The 18,360-nt window shown below is 45.6% G+C and overlaps 1 protein-coding gene across 1 annotated transcript; it reads right to left on the bottom strand.

Annotated features, from left to right (window-relative positions):
• Positions 1-800: 800 nt before the first annotated feature.
• LOC144103432 (uncharacterized) lies at positions 801-7,029 on the bottom strand. Its single transcript, XM_077636151.1, has 5 exons — positions 6,937-7,029; positions 6,692-6,851; positions 5,147-5,212; positions 1,117-1,181; positions 801-932 (listed from the first exon to the last, which is right to left on the bottom strand). The coding sequence occupies exons 1-5, from the start codon at positions 7,012-7,014 to the stop codon at positions 801-803; spliced, it is 501 nt and encodes a 166-aa protein (XP_077492277.1). The 5' UTR covers positions 7,015-7,029.
• Positions 7,030-18,360: the final 11,331 nt, after the last annotated feature.

The following is an 18,360-nucleotide window of genomic DNA, read 5'->3' as shown; positions in this document are numbered from 1 at the left end:
GGGGCAGGCGATTCCAGTTACCTAGAAGGTATTAGGGTAGATTAACGGGACACTGAGGACAAATAGAAGCTGGCCTGTATTGTAACTGTACCGTGCTCAAACTACAAAGAGACCATTAACACCAAAATTGGAGCTTTCTGTAAGCTGGAAAAGAAAAACAGGCATTGCCGTCAGCGGCCTATTTCGGAAGTGGAATGCATGTATCAACACAGATTTTTGGGCGCGGATCCCAGAAGCTAAGCTACACCACCATTCACTTGCACACGATGGCAGCCCGGTGGCAGAAAGTACAGATGTCACGAATTTGAATTGAGTACTGGCAAATTTTTAAAATCCAATTTTCTCTGCTACAAATGCATCTTTTGGTGTTAGAGAAATGCCAATACAGCCAGAAAGAGGCAAGGAATCAGCCGCCGCGATGGCTCCGTGGTTATGGCGCTCAGCCGCTGACCCAAAAGACGCGGGTTCGATGCCGGCCGCGGCGGTCAAATTTCGATAGAGGCAAAATTCTAGAGGCCCGTGTACTGTGCGATGTCAGTACACGTTAAAGAACCCCAGGTGGTCGAAATTTCCTGAGACCTTCACTAGAGCATCCCTCATAGCCTGAGTCGCTTTGGGACGTTAAACCCCCATAAACCATAATTTGTATCAAAAACAATGATTGGATGGATTTGTCCTCAGTGTCCCTTTAATGTTTAGGAGGCTGCTGCACGTTAAGGAGGCATCAGTCGCTATTTTTTACTGTGGAAGTGATTAAATGAAACTTAAAAATGGTGGCAATGTCACGGGTGTAGTTCACCTCAGTGTTTAGGTGTTGGTGGTGTGTTGGTGGCTGGTGGCGGTGGTGGAAATTGGTGTTGTAAGTTCATGTTTGGTGGTCCCATAAATTGTGGAAAGCTGGGCATGTGTTGTAGGGATGCCACCAATGCTGCCTGTTGAGAAAAAAACTGCCCCATTAAAGTTTGTGTGCCCTGCAGAAAGGTGGTGGAAACACCTTGCAGGAGCTCCTGCATGTGCTTGTTCTCATCTGCAAGCAGTTGTTTTTGTTGCTGAAATTGTATCTCTGATTGCTTCGTCCAAAATTCTTCATTTTTACGCTGAAAAATTTAAGAGCACCTTTTCCAATTTCGCCTCTCCCATGCGGCGTCGTTTCTGTGGCGGTGATCTGCTTGAGGTGCTTGCTAAAAAAAGAAGGAAAACACATGCAAATGGTCACAACTTTCCTTCGTGGACTATTCACACTTTGCTGAAAAATAAAGAATTGCAAAGCAAAAAAAGGCAGGTCTGCTAAAAACAGGTTTGAACTTTTAACTTTTTATACGTGCTGTGGCTGAAGCAATCAATTCTTGCATGAAAACTACACGGAGCTTAAATGAAATAGTGCTACAGGTAAGCTTCCACACAGGACACTGTTGCTGGTGTAAAAAAAAAAAGAATGGGTACTAGCAGTTGTCACGGACATTCTATTGAAGAAGCGTAGCTTGTTGGGCCGGTTGCTGCACGATACGTGGAAAACCAGAGGAAAGGATGCGTTCACAAGCAGAAGTACACAGGGCAACTTTGCCCTGTGTACTTCTGCTTGTGAACGCGTCCTTTCCGCGGGTTTTCCATGCATCACCGACATTCTTTTTGCGTGCAGCGCGAATCCTAAAAAGTTTCTGAAAACTGCTCACAGCTTTACCTCTGTGTTTATGCATATCCTAAAACATAGCCATACTCAAATGTGACAAGCACCCATTACATTTATAGCATCCTGCCAGCTGACCCCTTTATTGAACAGATAAACACTGCCTCATGTTCTTGAACAGCACACATACTACGTATACCAGGGTGCTCACTTCTTTGCACATTGTTTACTTTTTCTTTGCTAGAGGAACCAGTGTTCTGAGTCCATGCAGGTTGGAAACTGAAGACAGTTCTGATTTTATGCATCATGACTATCATTCTAGTATATAACACTCTTTGGATGCAGCAATAACTTCAGACTCCTGCTGCCAGTGCTTGCCCAGGCAATTTGTTTTTTTTTTTGGAAAACACATTCTAGAATGCTATGACTCCGAAAGAGAGGAAAGATGCTGTGGCAAGGTACTAGACCTGGAATTTGAGACTACGTCCTGTGTCGTGATGTCCCCCTTTCACTAGTAACATTTCTGTGTGATACATAGCAATGTCCATGTTTACAAAGTGAGGTAACAGCTTTAGGCATGTTCAATAAACCGAGAGACAATTTTCAATTAGAGGTCAAAAAAAGTGAAACACTGCAGGCACATACTCACCCTTAACCTTGTGCAAGTGAAACTTAGTCCACGAGACCTTGTGGTACAAAGTTTACACACACTTTAGATGAAAACAATAAAATTACCAGAATGGGAAAATGCCATAGTATGCATAAATTCTGACCACCTCAGCAATGCTTATCACATGCACACTGCTCCTTTCACTATAAAAAGAAAGTTTTTTTGTCGAAACACTGGTCACATATGTATTTAAGTTTGCACTACCTAAATATTCCTGGCAATACAACACATCAGGATTCTGCAAACAACCACACTTAAAGATAGCAAGTTGCATCACTTTACTTTGACAACACTTCCTAATAGCATAGGTATAAGAGCTTTGTGCTTTGTTTGAATGACTTTTTCTTTTAAAAAATTCGTGTGCTACTCTTGTTCTCTCATTACTGCTAAATACAGATGAGCACCAGCAATGCCACTAGGCATTCAGGGTGCAGTACAGTGGCCACTATAGTGGCCAGTTCAGTGGATGCTGCGCTGGCGCAGAGGTAGAGCATCCGCCTCGCGTGCAGGAGACCCATGGTTCAAATCCTTGTACCGCCACAATTCTCCACCAGAAAAAGAAAGAATGGGTGTGAGGAAATTGAACAACAAGGTCTGGGGGGTAGAGTAATGTACCAAAATGCTCATTGGAAAGGGTGTAGAGTAAGGCGACATAAGCTCTTTGATGCTATACACTTCATGTTTACAAGAGTCAAAGGATTGGACTGGGATGAGCTTGGTATAAAAATTAATGGAGGAAATCCTAGGAACCTCCGATTTGCTCATGTTGTCCAGCGACGTAACTCAGAAGGAGTCCCAGTGCATGACTCAGGGCCTCAACATTCAAGCAGAATGGTAGAGCTAAAAGTTAATAAGAAGGAAACTGAAGTCACGTCCAGTAATTTGGCAAGGGACAAACAGTTAAACATAGGCAGCAAAGTATTGTATACTGTAAGAGAATACATCTATCTTAGGCAAGTAATGACCGTAGAGTTGGACCATGACAGTGAAATAGCCAGGAGAATACAAATGGAATGGAGGGCATTTGGCAGGCACTTGCATCATTTAGAGCAGCTTAGCATTGCCCCTTACAGGGAGAGAACATAGTATGTGTGGAATGGTACGGTATTTGGGTTTAACATTCGAAAGCAACAAATGGGCCATGAGATGTGCCATACTGGAGAGCCCTGGATTAATATGAACCACCTCATGTTCTTCCAGGATGCAGGAAAGACTAAAGTGCAAGAAAAAAAAAATTGATTTTTGGTTTTTTACTAATATCAAATTCCAAAGCTTTCATGAATATTATTCAGCGTCTCGCATGCTTTTCTGCCCTTTAATAGAGCCAGGACAGCCTTTCTTTTTTCAAAGCCATTTTCTTTGAAGCTTCCATTTGCTCACATTTCTGCAATGGAAAAAATGCCGAAAAAAAACACTGGAAATTTCATAAACACAGTTGATCCATTGACAGCCTCCAGGCAATGCAAGCAAGGCACTATGCATGTTTTATTCAGTGCTGACACTTTTATTCTGCGCTATTCTTGCCTCACGTGAAGCGTAAGACCTCGCTTTTGTATGGATGTATTTAAACATTTCTTTTGCTTTTTAGTGGGCACATAGAAATTATGCGTAAGGCTGTTTTGCGCAGGTATTTCCACATTTTGGCTGTCAACAGCAATGTCTGTCAAATGCTGTGTTCAAAAGACTGAGGCACCTGCTGCGCTGACAAGAGCCAGATGAAGAACAAGCCTTTCCTGCATAGGTACTCGCTCAAATCAGTTCTTCACACCACAAAGCCTGCTTCCTAGCAAGTAGCGCAATGCACAACCAAAGCTTCTAGAATAGTGTTTCTACAGGAGATGCAAAAGTACTTACGAGTTATTTAACCATGCAGTTTGGGAATGTGCACCAAAGAATGCCTTCCTTACCAGCCACACATCCGAACTACCATCTTAGACGCAGCACTAACATTCAGTCATGGGAGCATAGCCCAAATTGATACCCTTTGATACACCCGGTGACACCCCAAGGTATTTCGTGCATCACCGGGACACAACATCATGGCGTAGCTGTGTGAGGTGGACCGTAGCAGAAAGTACTTAACGGAGGAGAGATGCAGAACAGATCAAAAGGGAAGCTCAGGAGAAAAATGACAGGCAGAGTAAAATTTGCTTTCGTATTGGCTACATGGCTAGTAGCTATAGATTCAAGTTTCGGTGCATGTTGGTTCTGTTAAAAAATTGAAGCAAATATGTTTTTGTCTTCATCTCGAAAAACTCAAGATGTCATTTCTTGTTATATTTGAACAATTATTGGATAAACAAGAAAAGAAATGAGGCTGTCTTTTTCTATCTTCAGCTACACATAGAGATGCAAAACTACTGAATCAAAATGGTACGCAGGAAGTATGCAGGAAGCATAAAGCAGGGCAAATATTCTAATTCTGACCTCTCGAGAGACTCGCAAGCATTCTTTGATTGGTTGAAGCAACGGAAGCAGTTGCAGCACTTGCATCGTCTGCATCTGCGGGTAAAAAGCCTGAACGGTGCCACAGTAAACTGTTTATATAAAAAACAAAATGCAGTAACCTTGGAAACAAAACTCTGCGCCAATGGAATCCACACCATCCCACTCAAACAATGTCTGGAAATATAATCACGTATACCTCACTATTTTCAAGGCTGGTCCGACGACACTTTGCAGTGCAGCTGAGCAGCACATCCGCTTCCGCTGCCTCAGCCAATTGTTGAGCACCTCAAAGGATCAATACCACGAGAAATCGAAGTGTGAACATGGGCCCAGGGAACCAATTTTGTTCTGCAGCCGAGCTATTAAATGCCATCTAGTGCTTAAAAATTGCCCAAGCTTACGTTCACTTTGTTCCTGAAGGATATCAGCGTCGTCCTCCTCGGTCCTGGTGTCAGCATCGCTGATATCTGCAAAACAGAAAAAAAAATCACTGCTCCTATAGCCAAAAGCGCTGAAATTGCACATCTTGCAGTCCAAAGATTGTAAGATGCCATCCCATCCCACTGCACAACATAGGCCCTCTATCTCCAATCACCTCTTCTTTGCAACTAGCATGCCTACCCTGTTACCAGCAAACTTCCTTGCTTCATTACTGCAACAGACTCTCTACTAACTTTAACTACTTGTGCCTTGCCTTGACAGTCACTCAAAGACACCATGCTATATATTGCATGTTTCACCCATGTCTATTTCCTGCTCTTAATGAACTGAGATAGCATTAATTCATGTTCTCTCATACACAATGTTCTTGTGTTCTTTTTACATTACACTTATTGTTTTTTCCTTAACTCATTGTACAGCCCTTCATTATTTTTTAGTTTATTTGTTAGCTTCCAAGTTTCAGCCCCGCAGGCAAACACTAGCAAGAAGTGTTGAACTTTCCTTTTGGAGATATCAGCCTTTCAACACTGTCTATACCTCATCAGTATATAACGCCACCGTGGTGGCTCAGTGCTCATGGTGCTGGGCTGCTGAGCCCAAAGACGTGGGTTTGATTCCTGCCGCGGCAAATGCATTTCAATGGAGGCGAAATGCTAGAGGCCCGTGTACTATGTCAGTGCAGTGAAATTTGGATGAGATTAACCATGTCTCATGAAAGCACAATAATAATCTATGCCAAAGAAAATGTGCTCTTAAGAGTTCGCTTTTAAGGGGAACTGTGCTGAGGCACACAAATTTTAAGCCACTGCATTTTCAAAGCTGTTGGTGCGTACTGCAGTCAATGAAAACGTGCACTAGGAGCAAAGAGCATTTCATGTTAGGGACATGTGCAGGGCACCTTGGCTATTTGTCAAATACATCTGCACAGTTACATGATTGCATGATAAAAAAAAATTAAGTCAGCCCCGCTGCATGCCCAGTGGATTTGTCAAGGAACAAATTCAGTTGTCAGCTTATTGAGGCTCTTTACTGGAAACAAGAATTTTTGTGTGTCTCGCTCAAGAGTACCTGTGTGCACTCGTTATCAGCAGTGCCGCATTTGTCCTTACAATCATACGTTTTCTGGAATCGATTTTTTTTTTGTTTACATAGCATTTAATGTAGGACTAATATCTTGTTGCGGGCTAGTTGGTGAATCATCATGGACAGCGACAGCGCGAAGCAACTAGTTCGAAAGAGAGAGACGAGATCAGCGCTTGTCGTGTGTTCTCGTGTCTCTCTTTCGTCCTTGTTCCTTAGCGCTGCCGCTTTCCAGGGGGTTGTAAATGATCACGCTATTAGAAATGCGAAAGCTGATTGAAACTGCGTTAACCGCTCTACGTTGCGGCATTCAAATCAGCGCTCACCAAAACAACGCAGCACCGAGTCGCCGACTTCGGCGCTGCTGACATGCTACATCACATAAAAGTAAACGAGCGTGAAAACACATTTCGGTGTATACTTGCCTAGCTGCGAGTTGTCGCCGTAGTCTGGTGGGACATCTTGCGAGTCCACGCCGTACTCGCGAGCCTGCACCATCGGCCTGTGGCTGAGAAGCGCGCTCATGTGGTCATACCACTTCCAAGCCGACGGTGCAGCTCCACTTCTCTCTTGCTCCAACCGTTCCTGTCACACAAGACAGAATTGTGCTGCAACGTCGTATCATTCCGTATGGGTGTCGAAATTCGGCTGAGGGAATGTTTATACTCACGGCCGTGAATCGCTTCTTCAAATTCTTCCAGCAGTTCCGCAACTGCTGCCACGTCCAGTGGTAGCCGATATTGGCCATTTCGGCCTGCAAATCTTTGAAAACATCTTGATTGCGCTGCCGTCTGCTGTCCAGCGCCTCGCTCACTTTTTTCTCACTGATCAGCGCTAAAAAACATTCTACTTCCCGGTCGGTCCAAGAAGCTCGGGTGGAAACAGCGCGGGGACCGACGGCGGCTGCCATTTTGGTCGACTGGTCACATGACCGAAATCTTTCCCAGAGTTCCCCGTTACCCGACTCCCTGACCCGACTGCGTATACATGGTTTTTGGAAAGGCGGGTCAGGCGAGTTAACCTACCCCCTGCAGGCGAGTTAACTCGACTCGCTCTGCCGCTTATTTTACTCGACCCGACAGCGTCTACATGAACCCGGCAACTGGTTTTTTACCCGACAAGCTAACTCTACTCGACTCTATCGGGTTCATGTAGACAGGGGAACAGATTGCACATGAATGGTCGCGAGCCGGACTTCAAAAGCTGCAGCTCGTCGTCACTCCAAGTGACACACTTCGCGTGTACACGTTTGTTGCAGTCGGCACAACGAAAAAACTGCTGCTTACCAAAAAACGGACGGGAGCACAGCCCACATGCGTCCTTACTGGGCGCCATGTTGGGCGCATAATAATAATTATAATAATAATAATAATAATAATAATAATAATAATAATAATAATAATAATAATAATAATAATAATAATCGGTTTTTTGGGGAAAGGAAATAGGGCAGTAGCTGTCGTATTGGAGGGCTCCGGAATAATTTCGACCACCTGAAGATCTTTGCTTTGCGCTGAAATCGCAAAGCACGCGGGCGCCTTAGCGGTTTTCCTACATATAAACACAGCCGGCGCAGTTGCGTTCGAACCTGGGAACTACGGATCAGTAGCCGAGCGCCCTAACCACTGAGCCACCGCGGTGGGTCACATTATAGATCCCCAGGTGGTCGAAATTATTGCGCCGCCCGTAACTATGGCACTTTTCTCTTCCTTCTTCTTTCACTTCCTCCTTTATCCCTTTTCTTACGCTGAGTTTCAGGTGTCCAACGATATATGTGACAAATACTGCGCTATTTAAAAAAAGAAATTATTATTATTATTATTATTATTATTATTATTATTATTATTATTATTATTATTATTATTATTATTATTATTATTATTATTATTATTATTATTATTATTATTATTATTATTATTATTATTATTATTATTAATATTAATATTATTATTATTATTATTATTATTATTATTATTGAAACTACGCAGTTATGTTCTCTGGTAGAAAAGTTTCGGGTGCGCTCTGTACTTATATATGATCAACATAATATGTCTCGCTCGGGTGTTCGTATTATGGGCGACAACAAAGCCGTGTGCGCCTGTGCGGTTAACTGCAGGGGCTCACCCACTCGACAAGAATCAAGTGTTGGCATGTGTGGAGCCAGCGTTTGTTTCGCTGCCGTACATAATTCGTTTAAATAATTGTTTTCTTTTTGAAAGGAAATGGTGCAGTATCTGTCTCATATATCGTTGGACACCTGAACCGCGCCGTAAGAGAAGGGATAAAGGAGGGAGTGAAAGAACAAAGAGGTGTCGTAGTGGATGGCTCCGGAATAATTTAGACCACCTGGGGATCTTTGACGTGCACTGACTGCTCACTGCGCGCGGGCGCTTTGGCGTTTTTACTCCAAAAAATCGCTGCCGCCGTGTTCGGGTTCGAAACCGGAAACTCCTCAGTAGCCGCGCGCCCTAGCCACTGAACTACCACGGCGTGTAGTGAAATATTTTTTACAATAAAATCAAGCAGGGTGTTTCTTTCTTTAATAGCTGGATGGAAAAAACTTTCCTCATCGTTGTGGTGAGAATATTTTAAATGAAATTGTTTAGGAGGTTGCAGCGGCGGTTGGATCACTGCCGCACGTGCGCTGCAATTCGGGGCGAAGTCGCTTTGTGATCGCCTAGCCGGAATTTCGCGCGAGCCAAACAGCGTACAGAGTTGGCGTAGGTGCGCCACCACTACTAAAAATCTGCCGTAAGCCGGTCATTTTACGGTCAAAATTCCATCAAAGGGAGGCCCGTAGGACTATGGCTTGCACAGTGTGGTCTGGAGACGTTTGAGAGGCTGACAGAAACAGCCCATATTTGTCACTGTTCAGGCAACGTACTGTTTCATATTAGTTTTCTTCTGTATTAATATAAAATATCAGCATTGATTTTGAGGTTCTTTTTTCCTTCTCTATTTGACCCTTATGGGTTCAAGAATCAATCGCCTTATTTTGTAGAATTCATGCTTTTAATATTAATCACAAAAATGCTTACTCATTATGTGACCTACTCATCCAGTTACATCTCACAGCTACTCACATTCCCACCAACCATCACCAACATATCGAGTCACTCACACTGAGGTGAGTGAGTGAGCGAGGCCAACTGAGCACATTTTTAAGTAGTCAGAATGCCGACCTATGCTTAGTAGCCACGCTTATAGTCAACTAGGTGTCGACCAACTGCAAACCTCCACCAATGGCTGCCTCTGAGAACGCGCAACATTGCTCCAGTATTTGGCACATCCATTTCGTGCATCGCCTCCGCCGTGCTCATTGCCGAAGTGCTCCGTGCTGCCGTCGCAAAGCCGTCGAATCGTCACTGATATATTGAGAGAGTATCGAAACATCGATGGTGATATGTCGTCCAGGACACGTTATCAGTGCATGGGCAAACAGCACGATAATGTGAGTGTACGAAAGGGAAAGCGGAAGGAGATAGGTTGCGTACCAATTCCTTAATGAAGAAAAGACGGCGGAGAGAGATTTAAAAAGTCGCCTGGCTGAGCGCTCCCCTCTTGTCGGTGCGGCCAAAAAGATTGATGGGGTGTCAACACGTAGGATGCACAAGTTAGAAGCCTGGTCTGCAGTGGCTGCTGAAAACAGCTTTGTTGTGGTGCTGATGGGGCTTTACAACTGATGATATAATATTTGAAGCTGTATAAAATCTGGCTGGAACATCGCGAAGCTATCTGAAGAAGCGGTTTAACGAAATTAATGTTTCATCAAGAATATGTCATCGCAATTAATATAAAAGTGATCAGATTAGGATAATTAAGAAGAACTTCTTGTTGGGCGAGTTGGTGCATACTGTTGTTGGTACGAATTGCGCACAAAAGACACACACAGGAAAAAACATGAGGGAGACTGAAAGAGCGCAAACTATCAGCTGGTGCTTATTAGATTCAGTGCCGCTTTTATAGGCAGTGTGCACACGTGCCTACGTAGAGGGGAAGGAGAGGAAAAGAAGGCAAATCAACCCTGCGCGACAATCCATCAAAACCGCTCCAAAAAATTGTTTTCCGCGTTGTACAATGAAACGGAGGTGTCACTCACACAGTTATCACCTCTTACCTTGATGTGGTATGCCTCTAGAAGTTCAAAGGAAACTTTGTCATTACTCCTGCCCAGAATTCTGATATTATTTAGCAGTGGCTCACAACCAGTGCATGCAATGCAATGAGGAGGCACATTTGCTCCTTCTCTATTCCTACTTGAGCGCTGATGCTCCCCTGCGCGTTCATTCACGCAGCGTCCTGACTGGCCCACATACACGCGACCACACTTGAGCGGGATGAGATACACAACGCCCGTGGCGCATTTTACAAATTGTGCCGCATGCTTCATCACGCATGCTCTTTGTCGAGCGCCTTCCGCGCTGATCCTTGGGCACAACCCAGCTAGCTTGCGTGGCGCCGAAAACACCACAGGGACGCCATGACTATTAGCCACTTTTTTATATTGTGGGCCACCTTGTGCATATACGGGACGACCGTAGTCTTTCTTCGCGGCAATCGCTCCTCTTTGTTGGCGCGGTTTCCTTTTTTTACCTTCCGAAGAAGGTTCTCAGCCACAGCTGAGATGACCTCGCAGGGGAAGCCGGCTGAAAGCAACCTGTTTATCTGGTTATGAAAGCTGGTGTGCATTGCATGCGGGCATGACCTTGTCAGAGATGATTCCAGGCACGAGCTGACTATGGCTCTTTTAACTATCTTCGAGTGGGCAGAATCATAGGGAAGAAGCCCTTTCTGCGCTCTCGGTGCGTCATGCCAGCAGAAGTGATGCAAACCAATCTCTAGGCTGAGATCTAAAAATTGCAACGAACCATGGTTCGGAAGTTCGTGACTTCATGTCAGCAAGTCCCCTTCTTTTCCAGAGTACATAAGGACCCACACATATTATTAATTCAAGAAAGAAATCGCGACTGTGACTCTGCCACCGCATGCACACCAGTAACATGCGCACTACCAAGCGCCAGAATGTGGACGCGAATGGGTTTTCAAAAACGGCATGGTTCAAAGTTTCATTTCGACCGCATTGCGGTCATGAGGCGGAAGGCGCCACGCCCCTCGCCGCAAGGCGGTCAGCTGTGGGTAACGCTTCCCATTCGCGGAGCCAGGTAAAATTGGATGCATCAGCGGGGAGCGACGAAAAGATTCTTTGCTTCTGCCTTTTGAGCACTTCCCTGCGTTGATCTACATTGAGGGTGCAAAACGCAACATATTCGCAAGTTTCGCTTGCGGATAATTCTTTAAAATCACAATCAGGAACTGAACATTCAAGAAAATGAAAGGATCTCACGACATATGCATAGAAAGCTGGCTACTTTTCAGCTGCAGGGCCTTTCCAGTTGAATAACTGAAAGAAGCGACGCTATGTTCCCATCAAATATGCGGTGAGTGCTCTTCCTCGGTACGCTGTGTCTGAGATAAGGTCCCACATGGCCCTTAAGGCCAATAAGCGACACATAACTTCAAGATCCGGGATGCTGAAGCCACCCATGTTGGTGGGCAGGCGGACAAAACTCTTTCAACGTTCTCTGCGTGTCCACTCCAGAAGAAAGATCGACACGCTGTGGCTAGCCTCTGATGGACGCGGCGAGGAGGGCGCTTTTTTGCGATGTAGAATAAGGAAGCAATAATGTTTGTTCTGATAAGGTAAGCTCGTTCGGTGAAAGGTAGGTGGGAGGATTTTGACTTCGATGCGGTGATCAGCTTTGCGTTTTATTTCATTCCAGGTGGCTCGGGCTAAGTCACCGGAGGCGAGGAACGTCACGCCTGGGACTTTTACGGCACTTACCCATTGGACACTATCGGGAAACTGATCATACAAAGATCGAAAGCGTAACGCCTGGCTTTTAGCTGGATTGAGACGTGCTCCTGACAGGCAGCTCTAAGCGTGAAAGAGCCTCAGAAATGCTCTACAGCTGACAATGTTTGTAATTAACAGAGAAATATCATCGCCATAAGCTGCTACGTTAACCTCGCCCAAGCCTGGGAGAGGAAAGCCCCGTATCGACTTGCAACTTTGATTTTTTTTGCAACAGCGGTTCTATGCAAAGGACGAAAAGAATTGAATACAGTGGGCAGCCTGGCGTATCCCGCGGATCACTGGAATGAGGTCGGTTATCTGATTGTTCACTGCTAGGCTTGCTGCTAGGTCGGTGTACAACAATCTCAAGACGCCTATCAGAGGCCCTGAGAAGCCAAAGCAGTCTACAACCGTGAAAAGGTAGTCACTCTCAACGCGGTCAAAGGCTTTTTCTTGATCTAGGGAAACAAAAGCTCATGAAAACTGCGGGCGCGTACCAAAAGTGAACAAATCGCGGGTTAAAACTAGTGACGGAAAAATTGTGTGTCCGGGCACACAACATGTCTGAGCGTTGGTTATTATGTCAGAAAGAGCTGACGTTATACGGTGTGTTAATATTGCAGCTAGTATTTTATAATCCATTGCTGCCTCGTGCCTCGTTGCCTCGTGCTGAAAGTAGAAACGTTAAAGGTTAGCACAGCAAAGAAAGAAAGAAATGTCGCGCGCTAATATGCCAAAGGCCTGATCCTGGAGGCATTCCAATACCTAGCCGACCTGGGCCAGAGTGCTTCAAGCTGAGCCCTCCGCCATATTTCAAAAATAAGTGTAATACCTTGGGTCCAAGGACCCGCAGAAGATACTAAATCAGGTATCAGATATCATGGTTAACCACTGAGCATCCGCGGTGGGCTGCATTTTTGAGGCTTCTACTTTTTCTGAGAAAAAGCTTGGCTCTTTTCACAGCGAGATAGGGTTGAAATCATCTGCATTGAATTTCAAAATTTCGCCCATTTTGCAAAAATGCTTCCTGAAAAATGAACATTAACTTCAAGCTTAACGCAGGCCACGCAACGCATAAATATTTTATGAATCACGTGCCGAGACGTTCTTATATTTTTGAAAAAAATTACACGTTTGCTTGAAATAACTGCGCTTTTTCAAACGTTCCAAGGAATTTCCTATATCGCATAGTCCGGAAGAAAGCGGTTCCATTGGCAGTGGGCGAGAACCTCTGTTCTGTGTTTTATATAGGGACTGGTGTCCCTATTAAGATGGGAGCCCAAATAAACAACTCTTTCGTCTGCCTTTCCACAGTTGTGGGCAGTACGTTGCCATTTTTCATACAGACACAAAAATTAGGTTTGCACCTTCATTGGGCAGTACAGTGAAAAGTGTAAAAGGAATACCGGAATGTCTTATCAAAACTTTAGATGGCAATTAGCGTGCTAAATCTATTAAGGTCCGAGTAGAACACGAATTTAGAGTGTTCGAATTCGTTTCAAATACCGCTCGCAAGCTAGCCTCCATCATTACCATCACCATCTCGAAAAACTCTATAAACGGTCCCACCGCGCTCAAGTTTAGTTCCTGCATCTATGGTCTGCACGATCGGGCCTTCGCAAAGCAGCAGGGTATACAACTTCTTTCAGGTCTTAAAAAACTGTTGCCCTCATGGGGGATTGCATTGGATTGTAAAACATTTAATGTATCCAGAACAGGTTGCCGGAGACACATACTAGATGGCCGCTAACCCATAGCTGGCAGCGATCTCATTGGCCCGCTCGATTGTCCGTACATGAATCAGGGTCCGAGCTGACGAGCGCGGTCTCCCAGCACTCGGGAGAAGGGAGCTGTATCAACAGCACCGGAGGCGGATCACTTTCGCAATTGCACAGAATGTGGTCGTATGTGGCCCTTTCACAAGATTTATGGAAGTTTGGGTCGTAGTGGCCAGGGTACATAAGGGAAAGAACTGCCAGATTCAGAAGGGAGCGTGTTTTGCAGTCGGCGCAAGGCAACTTCCTTCGCTTTTGTTAACAATTTCTGACGAGGGGGATATGCGTGCCTCTCGAGCCTAAACTGATCGGTGATGTCATGAAATAAGATCAACTCGTATCACGTGAAATTCCGGTTGGATGGCACGCTCACTGACCGGGCGAAGAAGCCTCGGGCTTGCGCTTGATCCGCCTCGTGCCCTGTATTAGGCGAGGGGGCCGGGACCCAGATCATTCAACTTCTGTAATCAGAAGGGGTGAGTGCGGATTGAGGTAAGTGTAATACAGCGCCTAGCGAAATTGCGAATGGCTGTTTTGGAGTCGCTAATATAAGCACGCGTGTTCGCAATAGATAAGGCAACTGCCGCTCCCTCCACCGTCTACAAGGAAGTTGTTTCTATCAACGCGGCCGCCAACGGGCCGCTGTTCCTGTTCACCGCGACCAGTGAAAACGCTTTTCTCGGGGTTTGTCGGTATTCTGCTGCGTCCACGTACGCCACATTGTCGTCTCGTCCGTATCTGCCGTGTGGGGGCGCGAGCCCGCACTCTGCGCCGACCTTCGTGGTGCGCGAGGTGCATGTTTTTGGGTAAGGATTTAATCAAAAAAGATTTCTTGATGTGCGCGGGTAACTGCGTTTTCGCGTTCTCTCTGGGAGCTTCCGCACAACTTTAGCATGTACAGAGTGGCTCTTCCCGCGCTCGTACAAGTGAGTCTTCCGCGCTGGAAAATGAGGTGGCGCTCGCACAGCTCCGCGAGTGTGTTCTGAACCCCAAGGGCCAGAAACTTTTCCGTGGTTTTACTGTGCAGGAGCCCAGGGGTCGCCCTTTATGCCTTCTGATTGTAGCTTCGACCTTGTTCATTTCCGCTAGCTGCAGTCGCAGGTAAGGGAGGGAGTAATCGACACTGCTAAGCACGAAAGCCTGCACATATCGACACAGAAATTTCTTTTTCATGCCTCGTCTTTTGCTGGAGATATGTCTGATTAGCCGCACAGTCTGATTGAACGTAGCCGTGTGTCTTTTTATCGTTTCTGTGTTTTTGTGGGAACCGGGGGGGGGGGGGGGGGGGGGGGGGGGGGGGGGGGGGCGATCCGTCGTGCAATGAGAACGGAGAGGGAGAGCAGAAATGACAGGTTCGGGACAGAAAGTACCGGATGAAGTAAAGGGGCTGATAGCTTGCTAGGTTCCAATTGGGCGAAGAATCGTATGCTATATAAACGAGAAACCGAATGAGGCCAATCGCAACGGTGTGCGCGGAATGGTTGTGTCACAACTACAAAATCTGTTTCTAGGAACAAAAAGAGAGCACTAACTGCTGGATATCTCCTTAGAGATATCCAACGATATATGATATATATCCAACGATATATGAAACAGATACTGCGCCATTTCCTTTCCCCAAAAAACCAAATAATATTATTGAGATAATGGCGTATTATGTCTCTAGCATATCGGATAACACCTGAACCGCGCCGAAAGGGAAGAGATGAAGAAGTGAAAGAAGAAAGGAAGGAAGAGGTGTCATAGTGGAGTGCTCCGGAATAATTTATACCACCTGGGGATGTTTAACGTGCACTGAATTGCGCATCACGCGGGCAACGTGTCAGTTCATGTTAAAGATAATAGTAAAAATAATATTATTAATAATATTTGGTTTTGGGGAAAGAAAATGGCGCAGTGTCTGTCTCATATATCGTTGGACACCTCAACTGCGCCCTAAGAGAAGGGGTAAAGGAGAGAGTGAATGAAGAAAGCAAAAAAAGTTGCCCTTGTGGAGCGCTCCGGACTAATTTCGACCACCTCGGGATATTTAACGTGCACTCCGGCTACTGATCCGGAGTTCCCGTGTTCGAACACGGCCGCGGCAGCTGCGTTTCGATGGAGGCAAAATGCAAAGGCGCCCGTGTGCTGTACGACGTCAGTGCATTTTAAAGATACCCAGGTGGTCGAATTTATTCCGCAGCCCGCCACTACGGCACCTCTTCCTTTCTTCTTTCACTCCCTCCTTTATCCCTTCTCTTGCGGTGTGGTTCAGGTGTCCGACAATATATGAGATAGATACTGCGCCACTTCCTTTCTCCCAAAACCAATTATTATTATTATTATTATTATTATTATTATTATTATTATTATTATTATTATTATTATTTTTATTATTTATGAAATATTCACGCGCGCATCCTATATGTATTTATATGTGAATAGTTTTTGTGTATATTACCTTTCCCCTTACCCTCTCTTCCTGTCGTGCTCACTTCTTTCATTTCATTTCTCTATTCCGCCAGCTAAATTTTACTTCCGCTTCCCCAGCTCAGGTGCTTCAGAATAGATTGCAGATGGCGGGACTAGCAAAAATTTTAATATTTTTAATAAAGTAATATTTTAATAAAGTTTTAATATTATTTTAAAAAGCACTCACTACTTGCACCTTGTGCTGTGCGATGTTAGTGCACGTTAAAGATCCATAGGTAGTCGAAATTATGCTCGAGACCCCCTCTATGAAAATTTATAAAGCGAATTCTTTACTGCCGCAGGTTGAGCAATTTGGCGTGATTCCTAGAGAGCCGTGTTGCGCATGCGCGAGGAGCAGTGAGGACGCACGGCGCAATTCTCTTTCTAGCTCCCTACTCGCAACATCGCATGCGCCACTAGCAGCATCGAACCACAGGTGTACCGCCGCTGAGTAGCGCTGCGCCTTTTCTCAAAATGCAACTTTCAATTTTCAGTTTATAAGTGTTGGTTGGTTGGTTGTGAAACTTTATTTCCAGCGGATAGAGAGGAGAGACACGAAGTCGCCCCCCGCTTAAACAGCGACCGCTATCCCTTGGGCAGCGGCGGCGTCTTCAGCCAGCTGGAGGAGCTTGATCTGTATCCCCGGGTCGGGGCTGAGCAATAGAGCCTCCCAATGAGCAGAGTCGATAATGAAGTGACTCGCGAGTAGGGACTGCGGGCAGTTCCAGATCATATGATTTACATCGACTTTCGCATCACAATTTTTGCATTTGTTTGAGTAGAGTCCTTCCGAATAGAAGCTACACAATTGGGGATTTGGATAGGTGTTAGTTTGAAGTTTACGCCAGGCTTTGGCCTGTTGCTTGGAGAGCGTTTTATCTGCTGGGGAGGAATCTGAGTCTTGCAAGCCTGTAGTGCTGCAGGATTTCTCTGTAATAAAACAACCTGTCCTTGCCAGAGTATAGGGCGGGTGGGCTGCACGACCCAGCTCGGCGGGACAGTTCTCGAGCTAGGTTATGAGCCGCCTCATTACCAGCAAGGGAAGCGTGAGCAGGCGTCCAGATTAGGCGAATGCGCCGCGTGGGCTGATAATTTAGCAGAATCCGTGCTGTCTGTGGGGAGATTCATACAAGTGTGCGCATTTTCTTTCGTGAAAGGCGCAAAACCAGCCCCGTGGGTCAGTGGAGACTTCCATCACGGTTTCGCTTTGTACATACTGGATTAGCTGAGCATTAATTTTTTTCTTCCTTGACTCCCTTCTTTATACCTTCCAATAGGGTGCTGTTCGTGTGTGCACCGAGATGTGACAATTAGTGCCCAATTTCCTCTTTTCTTCCACTTTTTTTCTACTAGATTGTGCACTGTTCGTACTTTTGTTATCGCTCTTGCATATCCATTAGTTTACCCGCTGCGGTGCATCAGTGGTTGGGGGGCTCGACTACTGATCCGGAGTTCCCGGGTTTGAACCCGACCGCGGCGGCTGCGTTTTTATGTAGGAAAAACGCTAAAGCGCCCGTGTGATGTGCGATGTCAGTGCACGTTAAAGATCCCCAGGTGGTCGAAATTATTCCGAAATTATTCCTTTCTTCTTTCACTCCGACCTTTATCCTCTCCCTTACGGCGCGGTTCAGGTGTCCAAGGATGTATGAGACAGATACTGCGCCATTTCCGTTCCCCTAAAAGCAAATTATTATTTTTATTATTATAATTTTTGCTTTCAGTTTTCTAATTCTTTTTATCTCCCCTCTTTATCCCTTCCTTTACGGAGCGGTTCGGGTCTCCATCGAGATATGTGAGACGGTTACTAAGCTTTGCGCGATCGCCGCGCCATCTGTTATGACGTCACATCGCGCTTCTCGCCGCCGCCGCTGTTTGGTATGACGTCACACCGCTTTCCTCGTCGTAGCGGTCGCTTCCGCTCGCTTCGCCAGCGGCGTCGCATAACTGATAACATGTCGGAGGATTGAACAGAAGAGCTCACGTGCGCCGCAACCAGAGTTGTGCCATTTTAAAT

This window comes from Amblyomma americanum, chromosome 9 (assembly GCF_052857255.1).
Source record: "Amblyomma americanum isolate KBUSLIRL-KWMA chromosome 9, ASM5285725v1, whole genome shotgun sequence".
Taxonomy (NCBI): Eukaryota; Metazoa; Arthropoda; class Arachnida; order Ixodida; family Ixodidae; genus Amblyomma; species Amblyomma americanum.
This window is presented reverse-complemented; position numbering and strand designations above follow the sequence as displayed.

Excerpts from the sequence above, each read along its gene's own strand:
- LOC144103432 (XM_077636151.1), bottom strand. The coding sequence starts at position 7,014 with ATGGCCAATATCGGCTACCACTGGACGTGGCAGCAGTTGCGGAACTGC. Across the intron at positions 6,852-6,936 it reads TGAAGAAGCGATTCACGGCC|GAACGGTTGGAGCAAGAGAG; the intron begins GTGAGTATAAAC and ends CTTGTGTGACAG. Across the intron at positions 933-1,116 it reads GAGAGGCGAAATTGGAAAAG|GCAGCATTGGTGGCATCCCT; the intron begins GTGCTCTTAAAT and ends TTTTCTCAACAG.